The sequence below is a fragment of the Saccopteryx leptura genome, chromosome 2 (assembly GCF_036850995.1).
Source record: "Saccopteryx leptura isolate mSacLep1 chromosome 2, mSacLep1_pri_phased_curated, whole genome shotgun sequence".
In the NCBI taxonomy this organism is placed as follows: Eukaryota; Metazoa; Chordata; class Mammalia; order Chiroptera; family Emballonuridae; genus Saccopteryx; species Saccopteryx leptura.
Genome location: NC_089504.1, coordinates 21,588,289 through 21,609,071, shown reverse-complemented (window position 1 = coordinate 21,609,071; position 20,783 = coordinate 21,588,289). Strand labels below are relative to the sequence as shown.

Genomic DNA, 20,783 nt, shown 5'->3' with positions numbered 1-20,783 from the left:
TGACAAAAGCAGAAAAGAAGCTATCTGTATGACATTCCAATCTAAGTCTATCTCTCATGTGCAACCAGGATGTGCTCTAAAAGAAAGGGATTTATCTTCAGATATCATTGGGCCAACTGCCACCAGTGTCTTTAGCTCTCTATCGGGCAGTGAGCTGTGCTGCTGCTCCAGCAGCCCCACTGCTGCCGTCCGTGCCTCTCACTTTTCCTATACCCTCCTGTGATGAAGCAACATGCTGGTGGTCTTCCCAAACCTTCTATTCAAGAACCACCTTTGTGCCAGGCCCTGAATTAACACTGGTTTGGAGGAAAGGACTTTACAAAAATGAGCAAGACATCACCCTCGCCCTCCAGGGGCTTGCATTCTCGAGAAGACATACATATAAACAGGGCTGATCAAAGGCAACATGTGACAGTGGTCTTAAAAATGTCTGAGAGAAAACATTTTAAGAAAAATCAAATATACAAAAAAAACAAGCAAAGCTTTTGAAAGAGGCAGATTTGGGGGAAAAAATGGAGACAAATATTGATGATGGTGGGCACAGCAAATCCAAACAACAGCACGACAAGAAGCAAGACAAGAACTACAAAGTGCTGAACAGCAGCAGCAGGCTGGCTAGTCCATCCAGAGTCCGGGTGAATTAAGCAACATAATAGGAAATAAGCCAAGTTGGAGGGGCCTTGAGAGCTGCAATCTGTTCTCTACAAAAGAGGCAACCAGAACAGGAAGCACCTGTTTCATAAATTTCCACTGTGTCCTGAGTTACAGGAACTCCAACTTCCAAACGAAGCGAAACTGTGGCCACTGATCAACTCTAAATGCATACTCAGTTCTTTTTTTTTCTTTTTTTTTTTTAGTAAGAGGAGGGGAGGCAGAGAGATAAGAATCCTCCATGCATCCCCACCAGGATCCACCCAGTAAGCCCACTAGGGAGCAATGCTCTGCCCATCTGAAGCCATTGCTCCGCTGCTTAGCAACCAAGCCATTGTTTTAGTGCCTGAGGCGGAGGCCATGGAGCCATCCTCAGTGCCCGAGGCCAACTAGCTCAAACCAATCAAGCCATGGCTGCAGGAGGAGAAGAGAGAAAGAGAGAAACAGGACAGGGAGGGGTGGAAAAGCAGATGGTCATTTCTCCTGTGTGCCCTGACTGGGAATTGGACCAGGACTTCCACACGCTGGGTGATGCTCTACCATTGAGCCAACCAGCCACGGTCAAATAGTTCTTTTGCTGTCCTTTATATCAGACCATCATGGTGGTTTATGCTGGGCACCTTAACTTTTGGCTCAGTCTTCATAAACTTCACGAGCATTATCCGCACTGTGCTGAGAAGAAAGAACGAGTCTCGGTCCTAGCGCTGTCCACCAGGACATACCTGAGATCTCAGCCTGCAGCTTGCTGAGCTGGCCCCTGAGCAGGTCCGACTCCTTGGAGCTTTCTGTCAGCTGCACCTGCAGCTCTGTTTCTTTCTTTTGGAGAGCAGTCACTTTCAGCTGCAGGTGAGAGACCTGTGCCGTGGCTGCTGCCAACTCTTCCGTCACCTTGGCCTGAATAGTAACAAAGTATGACATCACTTTAACCATGGGTGTTCTTTGTCTCCTAAGTGATGACCCAATCTCACATCCTCCATGCTGACTGAACTGGTAGGAAAGGAGCTAACCCCCACTTCAACCTGTATTAAACCAAAATCAAGCCTTCAAAAAATGTACAAAGTCTCTGACCCAGGAACTCCCTTGTAGCAATTTGTTCTTAGAAAATATTATGCAAGATTACAAAAATATTGCTACAAGGATGTTTGATATAGCATTGTATACCGGAGTTGGCAAAAACAGATTTACAGTTGTGAGTATATGAAAGTTTATATTCTTGTATCACTTAATAATTATTGTATTACTGCCTGACCAGGCAGTGGCACAGTGGATAGAGCATTGAACTGGGACGCAGAAGACCCTGGTTCGAAACCCTGAGGTCTCTGGCTCGAGCGCGGGCTCACCAGCTTGAGCATAGGGTCACTGGCTTGAGTATGGGATCATAGACATGACCCCATGGTTGCTGGCTTGAACCCAGGGGTCGCTGGCTTGAGCCCAAAGGCCGCTGGCTTGAGCCCGAGGTTGCTGGCTTTTTTTAAATTTTTTTTTATTTTTTTAAATTTATTTATTCATTTTAGAGAGGAGAGAGAGAGAGAGGGAGAGAGAGAAAGTGGGGAGGAGCAGGAAGCATCAACTCCCATATGTGCCTTGACCAGGCAAGCCCAGGGTTTTGAACCAGCGACCTCAGCATTCCGGGTCGACGATTTATCCACTGCGCCACCACAGGCCAGGCCCGAGGTTGCTGGCTTGAGCAAAGGGTCACTCGCTCTGCTGTAGATAGACCCCCACCCCCTGGTCGAGGCACGTATGAGAAGGCAATCAATGAACAACTAAGGTGCTGCAATGAAGAACTGATGCTTCTCATCTCTCTCTCTTCCTGTCTCTCTGTCCCTATCTGTCCCTCTCTATGTCTCTGTCACACACACACACACACACACACACACACAAATTATTATATTTCTTGTTTGTATTGTAGCTGTAAACCTACTTTTGCCGACCCCTGTATAGTTGCAAAAGAATGAAAAAACAAAATGCTAAAAAATGGGGCTTAATTAAGCAAATTATGATACACCTATCCTCTATGCAACTATTAAGAATGGTGTTGTCACCTGACCTATGGTGGCGCAGGGATATAGCATCAACCTTGAATGCTGAGGTCGCCAGTTCAAAACCCTGGACTTGCCCAGTCAAGGCACATAGGCAAAGCAACTGATTCTTGCTCCTCCCTGCCCCCCCCCTCTCTCTCCTTTCTCTAGTAGCAATAAATAAAATCTTTTTCTTTAAAGATTTTATTTATTGATTACAGAGAGAGGAGAGAAAGGGGAGCAAAGAATATCAATTCACAGTTGCTTCAGTTTAGTTGTTCATTGCTTGCTTGTCGTATGTGCCTTGACCAGGCAAGCAGGGTTTTGAACCTGGGACCTGAGCATTCCAGGTCAACACTCTATTCACTGTACCACCACAGGTCAGACAATAAATAAAATCTTTAAAAGAAAAAAAGAATGGTGTTATCAAAGAATATTAGTGACATGGGATACAACCTATTGGTAAATGTTACCAATCTGATACATGAGAAACAGTATTCTTGCCATTCTCTAACTGTTCTAATAATAAGAAAGACATTTTAAAATTTAAACTGAATGTGTCCTATGGCAATTAACTTCTGAGTGGGCCATTTCCCTGCTGTACTTCTATAGTACTATAATGTAAAGACCAGTGCTATGAGAGTTACTACCTCGGGGGCTCGTAGGGAAAGAAGGGGCTAATAAAAGAAAGGAAAGCCTCCTTGTGCTGGTGAATGGTGAACACATAACACAATCTACAGATGATGGATTATAGAATTGTACACCTGAAACCTATACATTTTTATTAACCAATGTCAATGAATTCAATAAAAAAAGTTTTTAAAAATGCTACCTGAAATTGCCAGAATAAAAAGAATCTTTTTTAAGAGAGAGAGAAAGAGAAGACTGCTTCAACTTTTCTGACTGCTCAATGTATATTAATGGTGCTCTGTACTAGCCAAACAGAAGCAAAATATGAAACCAAAATGACTACCCTGGGAAACCTCTAATGATATTCTGAGTATTAAGGGTGATGATGATGATTAAAAGAACGTCAATAAAAGGGCATGGTAAACAAATGACAAATGCCACATTAATTTCACCTGAACTGATGTGCTCCTATAAAAATTAGAAGTCAGGTAACAGGAAAGGCAGTAAGTTTGCTCTTCTGGTGACTAGTCTGGACCTGTAGACAACAGTGTCATTATGGGCCTGAACCATCTCTCCTGCACTGTTACCTTGCTATGCTGCTATTACCGCTATATACTGCTACAGTCGTTACTGCTCTTACACTGTTATGCTCTACATGCATTTTTACAGCTATCTACTTCCTTCTTATCACTTGTCTTCCTTTTGGAAGTCACTGTGCCCACCACAGCTTTAAACTCTTTACTTATTTAAACCATGCTCAGAGAGCTTTGCATCTATCTGTGGCTTGAGAGTTCACTAATATCAGATTGAAAGCCACATAGCAGCTAAGACCACGGCAGGGGAGGCAGTGGGATCAACGATCACCCTCTAACCAAAGGACAAGCAGGGTGGAAAGTCACTCAAAAGCTCTTTTCATCTCAGGACCATATAGAAAGGCTTATTAGAAGAATCAAAAGTAATATTCTCACCCAAATACACACATACATGCACAGAGAAAATACATTAATGGTTTTCTTTGAGTGGAAGATCATGGGCAAGTTATATTTTATGCTTACTTATTTGTATTTTCTAGAATGAACAGATGCAACTTTTGTTATCAGAAAGAAAGTATGGACGCATACATGTGTGTGTATAATTATAATTTTTTGTGTGTATGTGACAGAGACAAAGAGAGACAGAGAGAGGGAAAGATAGAGACAGACAGGAAGGGAGAAGGACGAGAAGCATCAATTCTTCGTTGTGGCACCTTAGTTGTTCATTGATTGCTTTTTCATATGTGCCTTGACTGGGGGGCTATAGCAGAGCGAGTGATCCCTTGCTCAAGCCAGTGACCTTGGGCTCAAGCTGATGAGCCTTGCTCAAGCCAGTGACCTTGGGCTCAAGCTGATGAGCCTTGCTCAAGCCAGTGACCTTGGGCTCAAGCTGATGAGCCTTGCTCAAACCAGATGAGCCTGTGCTCAAGCTGGTGACCTCAGGGTTTCGAACCTGGGTATTCTGTGTCCCAGTCCAACACTCCATCCACTGCGCCACCGCCTGGTCAGGCTATGATTATAATTTTTTTACAGTAAGGGTTTGCAATATTAGGTGAGAAGGGAAAACATCAAAAACCTACACAATAGATGGGATATCTCCTTTGTTCCCACCCTGGATCCAATTCTGCTGTTGACTTGGGAGCTGGGAAAAGCAGCAATGACAGGAAGCACCAAAAATTCAGAAAAACAAGTGAAAAAAAGCATTCAAATCAGGGGGAGAAAAATGGTACCAAAAGAAATGGCATTTGGCAAAGGAAAAAGAACACAGCTGACTAGAAGTGAGACCTGGGCAAGCCTTGTACGCACTCTGGGCTTCAGTTCGCTCTTTTGTAAAGTAAAAAGGATAAACAAACTCTAATAGCACAAAATAGTTTTGTTTTATTTTGTTTTACGTCAGCAGAGGGGAGACAGTGAGACAGATTCCCATATGCACCCTGACCGGGATCCACTCAACAACCCTGTCTGGGGCCAATGTTCGAGTACGAAACTACTTTTAGCACCAGAGGCTGACTTGCAAGTACCAACCAAGCTATCCTCAGCACCCAAGGCAATGCTAGAACCAATCAAGCCACTGGCTGCAGGAAGGGAAGAAGGGGGGAGGGGGGAGCCAGCAACCTTGGGCTCAAGTTGGTGAGCCTTGCTCAAACCAGATGAGCCTGTGCTCAAAGCTGGCCACCTCAGGTTTCAAACCTGGGTTAGGCACTTCTTCCCCTCCTGCAGGGAGGGAGAGGTAAACAGATGGTCACTTCTCCTGTGTGCCCTGACCAGGAATTGAACCCAGGACATCCATACCCCAGGCTGACGCTCTACCACTAAGCCATAGACCAGGGCCATAGCCCTTCCTGTTTTAACCACTATCCCATGGTTTTATGTGGAAATATTAATACTCTCATAGAAAACAATAATTAACTTCATTTACCAAATATTCATTGAATACTTAACCGTAACTTTCTGAACTGTGTTTGAAAGCAGAACACTGTCTCCAGGGCTGATGAAAGGACCTTGATTATCTCCTTTAGGAGGAGAGATCTAACAGGGAGACTGCTAAGTAAGAAAGTGGAAATGGGAGAGTTGAGCCTTGAAAAGTCTCACTAAAATAAAGGTGACCAAGTAAAACATGGTACCTGGCACCTGATTCATCAAGAAATGACAGGCAACCCAGGAGATGCCTTCAAATAGGTTTGTGTAAAGCATGGTGACTCGTGGGTGTTTGACAGATGTTAGCTATCATAAATAGAGTATCTACCAGTGTCTATGCACTGTGCCAGGCATTTTGGGAAGGAATCAATATGAAGTATTTGGTGAATTAATAGGCTAATTCAGGGGTTGGCAATCTATAACCTGCAGGCCAAATTGACCTGTTGCCTGTTTTTGTAAATAAAGCTGTATTAGGGGACACATACATACACACACACACACACACACACACACACACACTAATACTCAACATGAGAATCATATGGTAAACTTACCAAAATCAAAGGTATCCATCTGCCACCACCAGATTGTGACAAAAGAAATCACTAATAAGAGAGGTGACTCCTTACCTGACTGTGTATCAGAATTAAGGGCAGTTTTTTCAAAGTTAAGATTCAAACCCTGCCTAAAAATATACTGATTAGCATCTCAAGGGGAGGTTTAAGAATATGTATTTTTAAACAAGCTCTTCAAGTGATTCTGAGACAGCCAGATCAGTGTTTGGAAACCACTGATCAAGTAACAGTAACTATTTAGACCTGAACTGTGAGACCGAACACTGTATCTGGGTAGCAAGGTCTAAGGATTTAAAAAAAAGAAGAGGGGGAGAGGGAGAGGGAAAGGAGGAGGGAGAGGGGCACAGAGAAAACTAGATAGAAGGTGACAGAGGACAATCTGACTTTGGGTGATGGGTATGCAACATAACTGAACGACAAGATAACCTGGACTTGTTATCTTTGAATATATGTATCCTGATTTATTGATGTCGCCCCATTAAAAAAATAAAATTATTAAAAAAAAGAAGAAGAAAAAGGAAAGGAAAGAGAAAATAAAAGTAGAGGAAGGAGACACAGTAAAGAGTGGGGAGAGGTGAAGTGACTCCAGCGCTGTTCAATGACACCAGCGTCCCAGGCTGTGAAGTGACCTGGGCATTAGGTCAGCCACACAAAGGTGGTGAAAAGTAACAACGGGAAAAAACTGGGATGGGACAGGGCAGCACAGGGCAAGGTTTATCTGAGGAAACGGGATCAGAGCTATCACTTGCCTGGAAACTATGCCTAAAAGAACAAAGAACAAAAGCATGAGACATAAGAAATCATCATCATTACCAGAATATGAGAAAGTGAGTCAACTCCACAAGTTAGGAGTGCATTCCATTCAATTTTTCATGTTTTTAAGAAGAATTCAAACGCAAAGTGTGAACTATTTGTTAACCCTCTGAGAAAAGAGCAGAAGAAAGGGGGGCTGCGATCTCCCAGATGAGAAGTGGTAGCCCCAACAAGAAGGAATCCGTGGTGGAGAAACAGTGTCACTGCCGCACGGACAAGACCGGCTTCAGAATCAGTGGCTCCCACCCCAAGACCCACTGGGTCTCCCTCACAGCTACTCCAGAACAGGTTGAACTTCCTGACTCTGAACTGACTGGAGTCAGCCAGCACTACTTCCGAGACAGACATCGCAGACACAGTGCTTTGGCAGACACGGATGAAGGAGCAAACTAAACAATCTTAAATTTCACCAAAAACATTTGTCACACGGAATAGAAATTTTCTATTGATTTTTGTCAACAGAATAAATTTAGTTTGCAATAAGCTGTATAATTCTTGTCTTCTTTTTGTGAAAGGGTAGAGGGACAGACAGACAGACAGGAAGGAAGAGAGATGAGAAGCATCAACTCATAGTTGCAGCACCTTAGTTGTTCATTGGTTGCTTTTTCATATGTGCCTTGACCACGGCCGGGGGTGCCAGCCGAGCCAGTGACCCCTTTCTCAAGCCAGCAACTTTGGGCTTCAAGCCAGCAACCATGGGGGCATGTCTATGACCCCATGCTCAAGCCAGCAACCCCACAATCAAGCTGGTGAGCCCACACTCAAGCCGGCGACCTTAGGTTTCGAACCTGGGTCCTCAGTGTCCCAGGCTGATACTCTATATCCACTGTGCCACTGCCTGGTCAGGCTATATAATTCTTATCTTAAATTATTAGAATTGGTGACTGTTCCTGATTCAACTTTTTACAAAATACATTATGTAACAAACATCTGGACGATGCACATTTTAAAATCTATGGAAAAATTTCTAGATCTCTTCCAAATGGCAGAAAAATTATGCTGAAAAGCAGATTGATAAGTACGTACACAGGACACTCCTTAGCGCTACACATCCTGACCTGGGCTTTTCCCTCCCCAGTTACTTTACCTTCTCTTGCTCAGCATGCAATACTCTTGCCTGTGTGTTTTCTGTGGCTGTCTGAAGTGAGCTGTTCCTCTTCTCCATCATCAGGTTACTCTGCTCAACATACCTATGAAATTAACAGGGAAAAAGAAAACATTTAATAAGCACCAAATGTGTTCCACATGTAACCGAATGCAGTCAGTCCTCACAACATTGCTCTATACTATCTACCTTCATGAAAAACAATCTGAAGGCCTTTTGTGCCTTAGAGCTGCAGTGATCAACTTTAGAGACAGGAATCAGAGCTGGAGGTGAACTGCTCTGAACTTGCATAATGAAGAGGAGAGGAACTGAAAGGGTGTGTGGTGAGAGGGATTGAGAAGGAAAGAGATCGGAGCAGCAAGAGGGCTGCAAGGAGGGAAGAAAAGAAAGCCACTTCTGCCCCTCTTCCACGTGGGAGGCGAGACACTGGAGAAGATGAAATATGCGAGAATGATTTAAGTGAAACACTATATGCTATGACATGGACCTGTGACAGCCCTCCCCAAATCTTCAGAAGGATCTAAAAGAATTACAAAATGCTTGGATTTTATATGGAAATCAGTCAAGTTCTGACTGATCAAACAGAATCAGCCTACAGAGAAGAGAGAAGAGTTGATACCAGTTTTTTAAGTACTAACACCAACCACTTTTAGAGATAAGGGAACCAGGGCCAGAAGGAATAAATAAAATGCCCAAAGCCGGGTAACAAATGAGGAGCGGAGCTGGGGTTCCAACACAGCCTGCCTTACATCACAGCCTACTGGGAGCTCTTTCTACTGAAGTGCCTCTCAGAAAATAAGCAACAATTCACACGACAGGCAGGAAGCAGAGAGAAGCAACACAGGTAAAACTGCCCGAAACAAGCACGTTTACAAATTAAACCCGGTGTCCACCCCGGCTGGCACCCGGACCTGTCATCACCTCTGATTCCGTTCGATCAGCTCACTGATCTTGTCGTTCTGTTCCTCTATCCGACTGCTCTTCTCAAGGACCTCCTGCTTCAATCTTTCATTTTCCTAAATTCAAAATGTATAATGTATAACTTAAGTTTTTAGGAGAAAGGGTCCAGATCAAAGGGAGTCAACTTGGACAGGGACATTGTTACATATTTTGAGTCAAAAAACTAGAACTTAGGTCCATACAGATATAATACTTAGAACAACTTATCAAATTATACTTGATGGATACAAATCACTATACCCAACAGATTAAATATAAATGGCTATAAAATGAAGTGAAATTCTGAAATAAGGTCAAAAAGAAATGTTTCGTCCTGAGTAGACAGTGATGTCACTTGGACCGAACTAAGCCATAATGGATTTTCCAGAATTTCCCACCTCAGTGTAGCATTCATCACATGCTCTCTATTTCCAGGGTGTGGTCTGAGAGGGTAGTACATCTGGGGAGGGAGCAGGGCAAGACCTTCAGGCTGAGCTCTGTTCCCGAGCACCCTCACCTGAATAATTCGCTGGATGTTGCTCATGATCATCCTTGTTTCCATCGTAACCGACATGCTAGGCATGAGCAGGGGATTGCCAGCACTCTGCTTCTGTAACTCTTCAACCTAGCAAAGGAGTGCAAAAAAACTTTGTGAGGAACTTTTAAATGGAGAAATATAATGTACCCAAGATAGAATAACTTTTTTGAGGGGACTAATGAGTTTCTGAGATAATCTTTCGTGTAAGCTAAGAGTTTTCTTCTGCTAACTAGATCCCAAAATGACAACTATCCTTTTAGGGAAATAACTACTAACTACCACGAATACAGGAAACCAAGGAAGAGTTACAGACAGCCCTGGTTGCTCTCTATTTGTGCCCTATTTGCATCCACTTTGAACACAGCCCCCCCTGACTCAGTCACCTTAGTCATGAGATGATCCATCTTATCAGCCACTTTGCTGACTGCCATTCGAATTTCAGTGTTATGCTGTCGGGTTTCAGTCATGAGAAATGAAGCCATATCACCAGAGCCTGACAGAAATAAGTCAAAAAGAAACTTACAAAACTGGAGCAGACGATACTGTATGAGAAACAGCCAACAGCTCTCTCAGCAAAATAAAGAAATGTGATTCATACTTCAGAAGATGTAAAACACACAGAAGCCAAAGGGCTTCAAAGATAACAATAACTAAGCTATGCTCCTGCAAAATGCATTCAGGGATACAGTTGGGTCCCAGGGCACAAGGATGCCCACTTTGGTCTTCCATAGTACTAGGAGCTCAGACTGCTTCTCCATTCATCCAACTGGGTGCCAGGCATTGTACCAGCAATACAGCAATGAGTAAAACACGGTTCCTGCCCTTGGCAGGACAAGTTCATAGTCTGGTGGGAGGAAACTCATAAGTAAATAGATCACTACAATAAGTGTTTTAAGTGCAAAAAAATGGACCATGTACAAGATACAAAAGGGACACAGAGAAAAGCAAAACTAACTCTTTGGTGACACATATATACAATCTTGTCTCTGGGAGGAGCAGAAGAGGGGATGGTATAATCAGGGAACACTATACAGAAGAAATGACAGATTTCATGGTTTCCTAGGCGGAGAAGTGGCAGGGCTTCTGGACAAAGACTGTATCTGGGAAACCCATAAATTATGTTGTAGGATACACTTGCTTCCTCCTACCACTATCCTAATACCAAAGGTGATTATTACGCAAAAGAAAAGCTACAGAACAGGAAGGTAGGACACCATTTCAACTGTTTACATTTTATTTTGTTTTATATTATACACAAGACAACCACACTTGTACATGCATACAAGCTACCTGAAAAGTTAGCCAAGTAAATGTTAATAACAGTTTTCCATGGTCTTGAGGTTTTAATCATGGAATACAGTACTTTTCATTTTACATCCTTTTGTGTTGTTTGACTTTTGAATAAAAGTGTATTATTTTCATTTAAAATTTTTAACAAATCAGCTTTTGTTTGAGATATTTAACACCTACAAACAGTCATCATGCTTTATCCCAGTTCCCTCCAATCTTTTACTATCTTGCATAAACTCTAGAGAGCCACTCTGACAAAGGAATTAAAACAGTGCTGGTGGGGAATAAAGGCCAGAAAACCCAGGAATTAGGATGAGGGTTTTGGGGGGAATAATGGAAATGTTTTAATACTAAATTGTGGTGATGGTTGGACAACTCTGAAAACTTACTAATTATCACTGAATGCTCCGACTGGTGGTAGCACAGTGGATAGAGGGTCGACCTGGGACACTGTGGTCCCAGGTTCGAAACCCTGAGGTCGCCGGCTTGAGCGAAGGCTCATCAAGCTTGTGGGCAGGCTTGCCAGCTTGACTGCAGGGTCTGAGCATGGGATCATCAACATGATCCTATGGTTGCTGGCTTGAAGCCCAGGGTTGCTGGCTTGAGCAAGGGGTAGCTAGCTTGAGCGTGGGATCACAGACATGACCCCAAGGTCGCTGGCTTGAGCAAGGGGTCACTGGCTCATCTTGAGCCCCTGAGTTAAGGCACATATGAGAAGCAATCAATGAACAACTAAAGTGATGCAACTATAAGCTGATACTTCTCATCTCTATCTCACACTACAAAAAAAAATAAAAATCATGGATAATTTATACACTAAAAATGAGTGAACTGTATGGTATGTAAATGATATATCAAGAAAGCTATTTAAAAGGATTTATTTTAAAAAGGGCAGAGATTTTTTTTTTGGTGTAAACATGAAAAAAGGAAAGGAGGAAGGAGGCACACAGCAAGAACAGAAGACGAGAAACTGAAGGGCTCACTCCCTACCTTGGAAATGGGGAGACTGAGACAGCGGTGCTGGGTACAAGGGCCGCATGGGCTGCAGCTGGGAGGTGACGGCTGAGGCCGGGGGATAAGCGTAGGCGGCCATACCTGCATAGGGCTGGGAAAACACCGAGTTACATCTGGTTTACAAAACGTTTGCATCTTTTTTGCTTAATTTATTTTTAATGGAATAAAGTGAACACGCTAGAAGGAGACTCAAACTTACTAAGCTGGAGATGAATGCAACCAGGATTGGTATTAAGAACTGGAGCAGGCCTGACCAGGCGGTGGTGCAGTGGATAGAGTGTTGGACTGGGATGCGGAAGGACCCAGGTTCGAGACCCCGAGGTCGCCAGCTTGAGCGCGGGCTCATCTAGCTTGAGCAAAAAAAAAACCCTCCCCAGCTTGGACCCAAGATCGCTGGCTCGAGCAAGGGGTTACTTGGTCTGCTGAAGGCCCACGGTCAAGGCACATATGAGAAAGCAATCAATGAACAACAACTAAGGAGTCTCAACGAAAAACTAAAGATTGATGCTTCTTATCTCTCTCCATTCCTGTCTGTCCCTATCTATCCCTCTCTCTGACTCTCTCTGTCCCTTTAAAAAAAAAAAAAAAAAAAAAAAAAAAGAATTGGAACAGGAGCATTAGCTTTGTTACCTGGTCACTGAAGTCCTACCCGGAAAGTGAGGGAGGGTGTCTCGGGTACTCCCCAGTCCCCTGGTGACATGATTTAATTAAGTAGGAATTCATTCCCCAGCCATCGGGCCTGCTGATGGTCTTAGAAATTTTAAAACAACGACTCTGATTAGTTCCCATTGAGGTAAAGGAGAGGTGTTCTCTGAGATGCTGAACCAAACCCGCCAGGTTCCATGCCTCTCCCCTTCTAGATTCTACTGCTTATCTGGGGAGCCCAGAGCAACTACCTCCCTCTGAGCCTCAGTCACCTCAACTAGAAAATTAAAATGACAGCACCACTCTCAGGGTTGTGGTGTGGACTAAATGAAGTGATGCACAGGTAAAGTCCCTAACAGCGCTCGGTCTAGTGCCTGGCACAGAGTAAATGCCCAACAAACAGCAGCTGCCATTGTAATGATGATGGCTATTCTTCCTTGAATTAAAGAAATGCAGCTCATATCCAGGAACAGATATAACTACCCACTATTATACATTAAAAAATACCTTAGTCTATAGGATGGTAATTCTCCATCAGGGAGGGGAAAGGGGGCGAGTGGGACTTTTTTCAATATCCATACACTCCGTCCCAGTGGAACACAGCCCGCCCTCCATCATTCCCACCCCTTCCTTAAGAATCACCAAGGAAGTGAGAGCCCATTATCATTGGGAGTGCGTCTTATCCATCAAATGTACAGGGGCAGGAGAAAGCGTCCACTCTCCTGGCAGTCAGCAGAGGCAGACGGGCTGCTACCACTGCCTTCTGTGAAAACTGAGAAAACCCACTCTAAGGGGTCACTTCTAGAGGACAGCTAGACATCAGAGGTCAGCTGTATTTTCTATGCAGCCTCCACCTTCAACCTACCACCACTGTGCTGAGTACATGCAGAAGCTTAGTCTACCAACTGTTTGAAAAAAAAAGAACAGAGAAGACACAAATATATATCCCTCAACTAGACGTGTGAAAAGGAAAGAAAACAAGCACGGACTGGGCCTTGACTGTGTGCAGACTTCGTTCTTGTATTTAATCTGTACAACAACCCACAGGCATGTGATCCTTTGGCTGGGTTAGGAATGAAAACCTGGTGGTTCAGGAAGGGGAATATTATCTCTGAAGGGAGCTACTATACAAATTGTGCAGGAAGAAGAGAAGAGACTGACTAGAACCAAAATAAATTAGAGCTTACAAACGATACGGTTTTAAAACGTTACCTGAAAGGACTGGGAATTGCCGGGTACAGCAGAGTGGGAATCGAGAGCTGCAACTCGCATTAAGGCAGCAGAGGGTGCCTGGAGCCCAGAGACAGACGGCGGAGGCGCTGCGACAAAGCAAGAGGTGTTCACTGTTACCCACCCTTGCTCGTACGAGTCCAGAGGAGCACCTTACACGCTGGCAGGCTTCAGACCTGACCACTTTCCTCACCTACTCTCCTAAAACCAGCTCTACTGGAGTCTCAGCAGTGGGCCAGTGAACAAAAGTGGGTGTTCGCGAGGGCCTCTGACCCACAGAGATAATCCCATCAGCTGACAGGAAGCACAGAATTACACAGAGGGTGATTCTCATCAGCTGAGTGTGGGTTTCTAAAAACTGACAGTGCAACACAGCAAGCAGACCAAATCCATCTCCAGGTCTGAAAATGCCCTACCTTAGGGACAAACTGACAAGTTTTACACTCTAGTCCAGTTCTTAGTACTAAAACAATACAGCCTAACAATTTAAGGAATAGCGATGAGGCCTTGGCTGGTTGGCTTAGAGGCAGAGCATCAGTCCAGTGTGTGGATGTCCCAGGTTCGATTCCTGGTCAGGGCACAAAGGAGAAACAACAATCTGCTTCTCCACCCCTTCCCCTCTCCCTTCTCTCTTTCTCTCTCTCTCTCTCTCTCTTTTCCTCCCACAGCCATGGCTCAATTGGAGCAAACTGGGCCCTGGGCACTGAGGATGGTTCCTTGGCCTTGCCTCAGGCACTAAAATAGCTCAGTTGCTGAACAAGGAGCAACAGCCCCAGATGAGCACCGCCCCACAGAGGGCTTGCCGGGAGGATCCCAGTCAGGGCGTATGCAGGTCTGTCTCTCTGCCTCCCGCTTCTCACTTAAGTAAAAAACAACAATAGTGATGATAACTTTGCTGTTGACCCAATTCAAAGCCACAGCACCTCAGAGAGGTTCCTTACCATGTGCGGTCGCCTGTGGGAGCCCTGGCTGGGCGGGCTGAAGAGAGGGCTGGATGGATGGAGTCGGCACGGGTTGCCCAGCTCCTCGGAGAGCACTCCCTTCCTGAAACAGGCAACAGGATTCTGGTCAGCATACACGCACCCTCAACTGATAACTAAGGCTGACTGTCTACCCTAAACCTGCTTACAGCACAGGGCTCCTAGGCAAAGAAGAGGAAGGAAGAGCAAGCAGGAAGGCATGAGTTCTGGGTGTGGGGACAAAGCACTCTATTATGTGTAATACAGTAAGATCTCATCTCCCTGTAAATCACATCAAATAAGTAATATAATTTCCTGTTAGTTTTATTATCTGAAGCAGCTGAAGTGACGGCTCTCCAGAATGTACCATTTACCAAAACAGCAGTGATCGTAAGACTGACCTAGTCTGTTCCCACAGAAGAGAGGTCTCTTGCGAGGAAAGCCAGGAAATAATCCAATCTCTCTTTTTTTTTTTTCTGCCACATAATTTCCACAGCCCTCAAGGCACTCAATGAAGATCAGAGAGAGTAGGTTTTACTGCACCTCATTACCATGTTTTGGAATAATACCGTTTTAGACTGCTTTCCCCCATTCTTTCTTTTCACAGAAATCAAAGCAACGTTTTTTACTGTAACTCTGAACAAAGTTATCTCAGAAACATCTCCCTGATTTATAGAAGGGAAAGAAAAACCCAAGGCATAATATTCAGTGACTATGATCTACTATGTTACATACAGTTCAAGGGCTGAGATCTCAGACATTCTGAAATCTCAGAAACACTTCCTCTTGTTTCTCACATTCTCAGAAATGTATTATGCATTTCTGGAAAAGCATCCCACTTTTCCATCACAACAGCTCTAAATTAACCTAAATGTCTAACAATAGAGTGAATGGAATTATGATAAACCAGTATAATAAGCACTGGGTTACTTTAAAAAATAATAATGCTTTGCTTTATTTTTTTACCTTATTGTTTTAACATAAATGTTCATGATATGACATTAAGTTACACAGTAATACATATAGAAGAATGCCCTTTTTATTAAATGTTTCTTCTTTCTTTATAATTTATTCTACAAAGAATAAGTAGCACTTAAAATTTTCAATAAGAACAAAATCTCATCCAAATTTCATTTCCAGAAACCAGATAAAAATCATTCCTACTAACCACAGGCCACAGAACTCTCATCTTCCTTTAAATGTTAAATTGATTTAGAGCATTCCAAAAGAAAAATATAAAACAAAATTGTGAAAAATAAAGCTATCTTGGATAATTTTTCTGAGTATGACCTTTGCTATGTTGTACATCCAAGTGAAAGAATCCAAAAAAATCCAATCTCTATTAAGCATTTCAATTGAAAAAAGATGGCTTATTCAATAAAGAACTAAACAACCAGAAAAGAATTAAGTTAGAATTAAGTTATTTCGTAACACACAATTTTAAAATTGATTAAAATTTTAGATGTAAATATAAAATATTTCTTAAAAACACATGTGATGTTTATATCTGAGAGTGGGAAAGCATTCTAAACATAAAGGAAAAAACATTTGGTTGCGAAAAAATTCCTGAACTTCCAAAAAAAATCAAACCACATTTAATGCCAAAAGACACAGCACTGTGATCTTTAGTTACAGGTAACATCAGTGGGAAGACCAACATTTCCCAAGAGGACCTAAATATTCAATCAACAAATACAAGTCAAGCATCTTTTATAAGTTGGGCACCATGTGGCCCAAAGGGTGATTTTTACTGGCAATAGACTTTCTAATGGAAGGCTAAATTACCTACTCAACACTGCCCGTTCATGTAGTAGATATATGAAATTACTTCCATTTCTCAGAGGAAGTGCTAATCAGAGTAGAAACACGTATTACCAATACCAACTTGTATCATTTTGAATATAAACTTTCTAAATAACGATTCTAGGTTAGAAGCAGAAAAAGCAATAATTTCAACCAAAGGAAAAGAAGATAGCAACTTTTGCGCAAGTCACTCTAAGACAGCCAGGGAACATACTTCAATCTCTGAGTCAGTGGAATCCAGCTGTGGTGGAACGATGGGCAGCATGGGCTGGCCCATTTTAGCCATCCGAGAGATCAACTTGGCCTTGACTGTATCAGGATTCTAAAAAGACAGGAAAGCCATAAAAATCACTGCAATCAAGGCTCATTATCTTCAGTCACCTCTGGACTTTTGGCTCTTACATCATATTCAAAAGTCACCCTGCCATACCTATTTGAAACCATTTCTTATAGAAAATGAGAACACTGTCTGGCCTAGAAATATCTACATGGAAAAGAAAAAAATAAGAAAGAAAGCAACACATACACGGGTTATACATAACAGTAAAAATAATTCCCTACATGTCTGGATTGCACAAAGTGGTTTCATATGTAATACTTCATTTTAACCAAGTCTCCCCACCACACATAAATATTCTCGTTTTACAGAAGAAAAACTAAAGTACAGATTAAAGAAGGGAGGCATTTTAAATGAGAGTGCTCCTCAAAAGCCTGGAAGAAATTTCAGTAGATGAATATTCAGAAGAGATTTGGGGACAGAAGAAAACAGGAGCTCTTTGTTCTAAGATCAGGTTCATTTAACTCTGACTTGGCGCAGACTACACATTACACACTAGTGTAGTCACACAGACCACACACTAGCCCCTGTGCTAGAAGCATCTGTATCCATTAACTGGTTCAAAGTACAACCTTCAGAGCGGAGAGTACATACCTCTGAGGGTGTACAAGATGATCTATTGAGCACAGAAAGAAATGCTTATAACTGCTATTTTTAAATTATTTTAAAGCCACAGCAACAAGACAGTAAACCTGTTTACAGGGATTGACAGTACTTCATTATCTAATTTGTAAATAGTCACAGACTAGGAGAGTGTGTTCATTTTTTTTGTAACTGATGGAGATGTATAATCAAAAAAAGTTGGACCCATCAAGGAGGTCTCCACACAGAATACTATGATCTAGAGAAAAAATAAGGAAGAGGAAATTTTGTATACACTAATATGAAAAGATATTGTTATTTATAACATGTAAAAAGGAAGGTAGATAATATATATAATATGCTATTTTGGGGGAAAGAGGGGAGAAATAAAATATACACTCCTGTCTGCTTGCATCTGCATAAAGAAACACTGGAAAAATCTATATAAGAAACTAATGAAAGCGGTTACCTAAGGGGACAGAGATGAAATAAGGTCAGTAGGGACAGGGCTGGGACTGAGTCTTCCCAATGTATATCTTGTTATAATGTTTTGCTAACTATACTATAAGTGTATAATTATCTATTCAAAAAAATTTTTTAATATAAAATAAGAGAAAGATGGTTAAGAAAAAAAAAAGGCTGAGGAGGGCCCTGGCCGGTTGGCTCAGTGGTAGAGCGTCGGCCTGGCGTGCGGGAGTCCCGGGTTCGATTCCCGGCCAGGGCACACAGGAGAAGCACCCATTTGCTTCTCCACCCCTCCCCCTCTCCTTCCTCTCTGTCTCTCTCTTCCCCTCCTGCAGCCAAGGCTCCACTGGAGCAAAGTTGGCTCGGGCGCTGGGGGTGGCTCTATGGCCTCTGCCTCAGGCGCTAGAATGGCTCTGGTCGCAACAGAGCAACACCCCAGATGGGCAGAGCATCGCCCCCTGGTGGGATGCCAGGTGGATCCTGGTTGGGCGCATGCGGGAGTCTGTCTGACTGCCTCCCCGTTTCCAACTTCAGAAAAATACAAATAAATAAATAAATAAAATAAAACTAAGCTTTAAAAAAAAAAAAAGGCTGAGGAGACCGCCAGTGTTCCAGAAATTATGAAACTTAGGAATAGGTGGCGAAAGTCGCTGTGTCTAGAGAGCACAACAGATTTGGGACTGGGTAATTTTTTGTGGCCACTCGAAGTTCTGAAATTCTGTTTTTCAATTTTCTTCTGATTCTTTGGCTTAGCCTTCTGGGTTTAAGGGATCGCTTTTTTTTTCTTATTTTTTCTGAAGTGAGAAGCATAGAGGATCACTTTTTACACACATTGAATCAATTATTTGCTCAATAAGTCCTGCTTTTGGCTGAATATAAAAGAGTAAACTAGAACTAGAGAGAAATTACTTATCAATTTCACTCCACAAAATCATCCTGTTTCCCAATGTGGAGGGTGAAGGCCACTGTTCTTTTGAAGTACTTTATCTACCATCTCATCTTGTGGTGGATTCAGCTGGTTCGCCCCGGTTCGGCAGAACCGATACCTAATTTTTTGTTGAGTTCTGAGAACCACTTGTTAAAATGGCACTTGTAATCAGGGTTCTAAGGTGGGCCCTTGGGCAGCTGCCCAATGTGGAAATCACAAATTCACATTCCTTACTCTTTTTTAACATTCGTCTGCACAACAGTGTATTCTAAGCTCCTGTAATAACGTTCATTCCATCCACAGGTGAAAAAAATTGCAAGTGAGGACGCCAATCAAGAAGCAATGTGAAAACATCTTAAATAACAGTTTTATTGTTTTTTGTCAGGTATTATTTAATATTTTTTCATTAATATTTTAAAACTCTCATAATAATCTACTTTTGTGTACCTCTTTTATTTTTATTTAAGTATTAAACACATGAAATAATAAACTACCTTTCAGTGTATCGTTTTTCTATAAGGGGGTCCTTGTGTTTATTACACACTTCCATTCCTATGACAGTGACGTAACCCGAATTTTGGTGGTCGAAACATACCCTAGCCTAAGTCACTTATCTATCTTAACACAGTTGTAAAATAATAAGCTAGAACATAAAAACACAACTAAGCCACAGAAAAAGGTAAAAGATACAAATAAACTGTACACTGTACTAAATATTCTTCCACTGAGCAACCAGTTCACCCACATAGTCTCTAAGTATAATGTTAATGGCAAGAGCCAAAACACTCACGTCTCAATTTTTTAAAGTTTTTATAGGAGTGAGTGTTGTAAACTCGAAACATTATATGTCAAGATTGTCATAACCTGAGGACCCCCTGTATTTAGAACGGTCATTAGGGCAGAGAACCGGTTGTTAAAGTATTTGAATCCCACCACTGACTTCATCTACATGTAGCAAACTCAGAAGCCATCACAAACCAGGCAGGGCAGCAGCAAACTGCAGTGTGCATCCTCCAGAAGACATTCAAATCCAAATTTTACTACAACCATATGCAGACCTAACCTTACACTTGGGGAAACACAGAGGCCCAGTGTCCTGTCAAAGTCAAATAGCTGGCGAATTAGTGCAGAAGTCCTGAGAGAATAAAAGTATAAAGATACGTAGTGTGATTACAATAATAATTAAGCTAATGTTATGGGCTTTTACAATATGCCAGACAGAATACTAAAAACTCCATAGGCATTATTTCATTTAGCCCTCATAAAAATCTCTTGAGAGGTACTGAAGATATACTCTAAGCAAGCTCTGAGCTTAAGTGTTTTACAAACATCTTTAATTCTTACAAGAACTATAAGAGGACTGTGAGAATTATTTCCATTTTAATAATACAGAAGCTGAGGATCAGAGAAGTTAGATAATTTTCTCAAGGCCACATGATTATAAGAAAGATTTGAACACAGGTCTGTCTATGTACAGAAGCCCAGGCAAACTTATACTGACTCCCAAGGAAGAGGAAGGGAACAAAGTAGCATTGACGTCTAGCTAAATCTACGGTTCCCGGCATTTTTTTATATATCTATCCTACACATGAACACTCGACAGCAAATTGGGGATGAGGGAGACAGACTCATACTCACGGCATTGACTGTCAGCTGTTCACTGAGGGAGTTAGATTTGGTTCGAAGAGCTGGCTCCCTGAAAGCAAGCAAAACATACCCTGGGATGAAAACAATTCCATCAACACTAGTCCAGATTATACAGAATAAGCAAATTGTTTTTGAAAATGTTGACCAATTTAATAATAAAA

General features: G+C 42.3%; 1 protein-coding gene across 5 annotated transcripts in view; it reads right to left on the bottom strand.

Annotated features, from left to right (window-relative positions):
- FKBP15 (FKBP prolyl isomerase family member 15) overlaps positions 1-20,783 on the bottom strand; it is a 67,956-nt gene that overhangs the window by 11,621 nt on the left and 35,552 nt on the right. For 4 of the 5 annotated variants that reach the window (XM_066367396.1, XM_066367397.1, XM_066367399.1 and 1 more), the window contains 10 exons: positions 20,614-20,671; positions 16,878-16,985; positions 14,843-14,945; positions 13,884-13,990; positions 12,003-12,117; positions 10,106-10,215; positions 9,702-9,809; positions 9,167-9,261; positions 8,228-8,330; positions 1,374-1,545 (listed from right to left, as the gene is read on the bottom strand). In XM_066367396.1, coding sequence (XP_066223493.1) covers positions 1,374-1,545; positions 8,228-8,330; positions 9,167-9,261; positions 9,702-9,809; positions 10,106-10,215; positions 12,003-12,117; positions 13,884-13,990; positions 14,843-14,945; positions 16,878-16,985; positions 20,614-20,671 — 1,079 coding nt within the window. The remainder of the gene's footprint in view (positions 1-1,373; positions 1,546-8,227; positions 8,331-9,166; positions 9,262-9,701; positions 9,810-10,105; positions 10,216-12,002; positions 12,118-13,883; positions 13,991-14,842; positions 14,946-16,877; positions 16,986-20,613; positions 20,672-20,783) is intronic. The other variant, XM_066367398.1, reaches the window with a different exon arrangement.